This window comes from Pundamilia nyererei, unplaced genomic scaffold, assembly GCF_000239375.1.
Source record: "Pundamilia nyererei isolate P.nyererei 1_Seehausen unplaced genomic scaffold, PunNye1.0 scaffold00161, whole genome shotgun sequence".
NCBI classification, from domain to species: domain Eukaryota; kingdom Metazoa; phylum Chordata; class Actinopteri; order Cichliformes; family Cichlidae; genus Pundamilia; species Pundamilia nyererei.
The window spans coordinates 153,619-157,119 of NW_005187562.1; the positions used below are offsets into that span (position 1 = coordinate 153,619).

At 40.8% G+C, this 3,501-nt stretch overlaps 1 protein-coding gene across 1 annotated transcript; it reads right to left on the bottom strand.

The window, feature by feature from the left end:
* Positions 1–931: 931 nt before the first annotated feature.
* tcf21 (transcription factor 21) lies at positions 932–2,770 on the bottom strand. The gene is made up of 2 exons (XM_005745560.1): positions 2,225–2,770; positions 932–1,479 (listed from the first exon to the last, which is right to left on the bottom strand). Exons 1-2 carry the CDS (start codon positions 2,657–2,659, stop codon positions 1,390–1,392), a joined length of 525 nt encoding a protein of 174 aa, XP_005745617.1. The 5' UTR covers positions 2,660–2,770; the 3' UTR covers positions 932–1,389.
* Between the last annotated feature and the right edge of the window lie 731 nt (positions 2,771–3,501).

Sequence of the window (3,501 nt, forward strand, 5' to 3'; positions counted from 1 at the left end):
ATTTCTAAAAGTATGAAAACTACGTGTTATTTTTTCTGACTTGAAAGAGTACTTGACCTCCAGAGGTCATATAGGTTATAGCCTAGGTGTTTAGTTAGTTGTTTTTAAGGAGTAAGTGAAAACTAGTGCTTTCTCCCTTTTTTGCGCTCTCTTTTTTTTCATTCCCAATAAAAGTGAGAAAAGTGAGAGAGACAAAGGGGGAGAGGCCTTGTGTCAGAGCGCATAAATAACTGTCGACGTGATGTAAACACAGCGGTCATAACCCGAGCAAATTAAAACAACTGGTCTGGGCGGGATTAAAGCAGGTTTTCTACGTCTAAAAAAAACAAAAAAAAAAACTCCAGCGTCCGCTGACCTCCAGCGACTCCCTTCTGATTGGCCGAATGCTAATTAGTCAATCCAATCACCGCATGCGCGTGAGTTGATAAGGCAAAATGCAATTAAGCTAACGAAAAACGACGATGGCTGCTCATATTTTAGCGGTGTAGCTTCATAAATAAGATAATAAACTGTTATTAAACAGCCCTTACAGTTAGGTTAAAACAATTTTAAAAAAGTAAAAGTGAGTGACAACAATGATACTTCTCAAACTGGCACCCGGTTTATTTACCTTTCTTGCATTTACCCTATCAGCAAAGTTAGCAACGAGATAAACGTGATTTGGCCTATTTGGCCTGTTTACGCCACAAGAAGAGTAACTCCTTTATAACGCCCACATAATCTACCAAGGCAAACGTTTGTTTATGTAACGACAGCTTTGTCCACTGTTATCTTTCAGACACAACAGAGGGAGACTCGGGCTATCTGTACCTACGCTTTGTTGGTGGGCAGGGTCTGCTATTCTGAAGGAATGGAGCGATAAGGCGGGTTGCCAGGTCAAACTATTGGCCCACACAAGAAAAAAAATAATAAGGACTGATTACACAGAGTGTAAAAGTGGTACAAATATATTTCATATACTTCATGTAATCTGTACAACAATTTGAGCAGGTTTCATGTGCCTTATCCAGCCAGCCATCCATCAAATCGTCCATCCATCATAAGACAATCGCAAAACACAGGCCTGCATCAGTAAAAACGCATCTGCAGATTATTACTGTTTGTTGGAAAAAAAGGAAAAAAGAAAAAGAAAAGAAAGAAAAAGAAAAAAGAAAACGAAAAAAAAGCAATTTAAAGTACAAAGTTTATCTTTGAACCAGCAAAGATAAAAGATCACAATGCATTTAAATAAACGATTTTTTTTTCTTTACGGGAACGAAGGAGAGTGGGATGCCCTCCCGTTATTCCCACTCAAAGTCTGCAGAGATGAGACTTGCATTTCAGTCATTATAGGACTTTTTTTTTCATTGTTCCTTTAAAAAGGCAAAGAGCTGCTGCCACTGAGCTGCATCAAGACGCCGTAGTTCCGCACAACCTCGTTGAGTTCAGCATCTCCTTCAAATCGTTCTCCGGTTTACCTGCAACCATGAAAGGCCACGTCTGCGGAGGAAAACGCAACCAGTTAGAGCGTGCACTGTCAAAGAGTTTAGACTAAATCAAACCTAAATTCAAAGCCAGTATGCGTGGAATCACCTTAAACCACTAGGTAAACATAATAAAAACATCATTCATTTGGAGCAAACACTCTCACTTAGTGCTCTCGGGTGTTATTAAAACAAACATGTTAGTCACAATATAAAGCTTTAACGTGGAACATTTAACGTTTTCTGGCTCCAATATTCATATTTAATTAAGTTCAGTTCTAGCGTTTGATAAATAATTTTGAATTGCAATCCGTTTTTTTTCTCAATTTGCTCCGAAAAGTTATTTTTTTTTAAATTACATCACTGCAACATTAATTTCACCTGTCTCCCCAACGAATCACTGCCGGAACTGACGGCCTAACGATGAAATTATTTCCAATTGCACTTCTTGGTCTGCAGCCTACAGTGATTGTAAACTGTCGGGTATTTATTACGCTTGCACGAGGCTGGCTGTTTGCTTGTTTGTTTTTTACCTCCCTCGTGCACCTGCCTAGTTGAGCGATCGCCCTCCTTTGTCACTTTACTGAGTAATTGAGGCCTATAATTTGGCCTTTGCAGGCCACGTTAAAATAACGAAACAACATTGGATTTTGATTAAAAGTGATTCAGGTATTTCACTTCATTATTATATTAAAACTCCAAATTGGAAGTGTGGAAATTTGTGGAGCAAAAAGGTACAAGCCCCTTAAGCCCATTCTCACCAGGTTAACAGGGTGGATATATCCATTTTCGTATTTGTCGTTGGCCAGTATCTGTCGGAGGTGCGCTATGTAGCTAGACGCCAGGCGCAGTGTGTCCAGTTTGGAGAGCTTGGTATCCGGTGGTACCCAAGGTAAGGAGGTCTTAAGCCGGGAGAAGGCTTTGGACAGGACTCTCATCCTGGCTCTTTCCCGGGCGTTGGCCGCGTTCCTCTGCACCTGCTTGCCCTCCTGTTGTGCCACACCCTTGGGCGCCGTTTTCCTGGACGTTGTCTTCCGTTTTTTGCCGGGCGTTTCTCTCCGTTCCTCGTTTGCGCATGACCCCTCGCAGTTTGAGCTCTCCTCCGTGCTCTCGTTGGAATCTTTACCGGAGGAACCAAACTTCAGGATGCCGTCCAGGAGCTCGTCGTCGACATCGCTGAGAGACCCGGTGGACATATTAGTAGCGTATTCCCACTGAAGCGGGCTCAAAACATGGGAGCAGAATTCTTCGGCTGGACACGATTGAACAGGATGTGCGCTGGATGTTCATGAACAACTAACTGTGCAGAAAGGAACAGACTTTTTTATCTTTGTGACCAGAGAGGGCGTTACCACATGCAGGGAGGAGACAGCGGTACTGATCTTTCTTGCTGGCTCCCCAAAGGTTTCGAGGATCCCAAGGGACCCTGGATGAGCCCAAGATGTAGGACATGTGTTTTATTTTAATCACTGTTCAACCGGAACATGTGATTTCCTCATAAAAAAAGAGAGACAGGTGCATTTATACATAGAATTTCTTTCTTTCTTTCTTGAACCTTTTGTCATAATTACTGAAAAATTACATTGGCAACTACATGCATGGCCCACCAATCAGTTCTGTACATCTACTGTATTTTAAGTTAACCTTTGTCTTGCTTGAGACCTCCAAATTATGTAGTTACAGTGATCACAGCACACAACTGCACTCCTTAAACTATGCAGCCTGAAGTAGGGTTCACAATAAAGTGATTAATAAAAAATATTTTTTAATGCATTAGTTGCAACATGAATAAAGACGTGCATTCTTAGAAACTGGAAATGAACTAACCATTAGCAAAATACAAATGTAATCTGTATAGTGATATGTTGTCTCTTAATTACAAGAAAAGGTAGTCTTTTTATTTTTTATTTCATTGAATAATGAATTATGAAATTAGATTTGTGCAAAATAATTGCAATCCAGCTCCAAAAGGATCACAGTTTAGCCAGTTCCGCTCACAGTGTCCACATAACTTTCAGCACATCTTGCCAGTTAACAG